At 61.2% G+C, this 1,024-nt stretch overlaps 1 protein-coding gene across 1 annotated transcript in view; it reads left to right on the top strand.

The window, feature by feature from the left end:
* GABBR1 (gamma-aminobutyric acid type B receptor subunit 1) overlaps positions 1–1,024 on the top strand; it is a 17,287-nt gene that overhangs the window by 14,009 nt on the left and 2,254 nt on the right. Inside the window, exons 13-15 of the mRNA XM_035888661.1 lie at positions 117–244; positions 339–467; positions 701–844. Coding sequence (XP_035744554.1) covers positions 117–244; positions 339–467; positions 701–844 — 401 coding nt within the window. The remainder of the gene's footprint in view (positions 1–116; positions 245–338; positions 468–700; positions 845–1,024) is intronic.

Here is a 1,024-nt window from a genome sequence, read left to right as displayed (position 1 = left end):
AGCAGGGTTGGGGGCACAGGTACAGTGCAGAGAGGCAAGGGGGGGCACCCATGGGGGCCAGGTTGGGGAGGCCCTGTCTGACCACCCATGGTTGTGTCCCATCCCCCCTGCCCCAGGGATATTTTACGGCTTCAAGGGGTTGCTGCTGCTGCTGGGCATCTTCCTGGCATACGAGACCAAGAGCGTGTCCACGGAGAAGATCAATGACCACCGAGCGGTGGGCATGGCCATCTACAACGTGGCGGTAAGCCGGGGTGGCTGTGCCCACCCCCCTCATCTTCATCCCCCCACATTCCATATGGTGACCCCCCCAAAACCGTCCCCTTCCTCCCCTGCAGGTCCTCTGCCTCATCACAGCGCCCGTCACCATGATCCTCAGCAGCCAACAGGACGCGGCCTTCGCCTTTGCCTCGTTGGCTGTCGTCTTCTCCTCCTACATCACCTTGGTCGTCCTCTTCGTCCCCAAGGTGCTGGTGGGGAAGGGTTGGTGGGGTCCGGGTGCTTCTTTTGGGGTTGGGAGGAACAGTTGTCCTACGTCCTCCCATGTAGGGTCAAGGTGTCGCCTCTGTAGATGTGGAGGTTTCTTCTCCAGTAGGGTCATGAAGTTGGAGATGACAGTCGGCAGAGGGGACAGTTGGGTGCGGGTGTTGCCTTGGGGGGGGGCGTGGGACACAGCTTTGACAAGCGGGGACCATTGCAGATGCGCCGCCTCATCACCCGAGGCGAGTGGCAGTCGGAGCAGCAGGACACCATGAAGACGGGCTCGTCCACCAACAACAACGAGGAGGAAAAATCCCGGCTGTTGGAGAAGGAGAACCGGGAGCTGGAGAAAATCATCGCCGAGGTGGGTGGGGGAACCCCAAACCAGGGTGAACTACACCCAGAATTGGGGGTGTAGCTTTTCGGGGTCGTAGCTGCAAGGTGTTGCGACCTGCGCCAAGAAGGGGAGATCCTCTCTGAGGTGCCAACGCCTCAAGGGGGGGTGACGCCAACGCCTCAATGGGGGGGGGTGGGGTGACGCCAA

This window comes from Egretta garzetta, unplaced genomic scaffold (assembly GCF_000687185.1).
Source record: "Egretta garzetta isolate BGI_Z169 unplaced genomic scaffold, ASM68718v1 scaffold431, whole genome shotgun sequence".
Lineage (NCBI taxonomy): Eukaryota > Metazoa > Chordata > Aves > Pelecaniformes > Ardeidae > Egretta > Egretta garzetta.
Note: the sequence above shows the minus strand (reverse complement) of the source record. Positions and strands in the feature narration are given on the sequence as shown.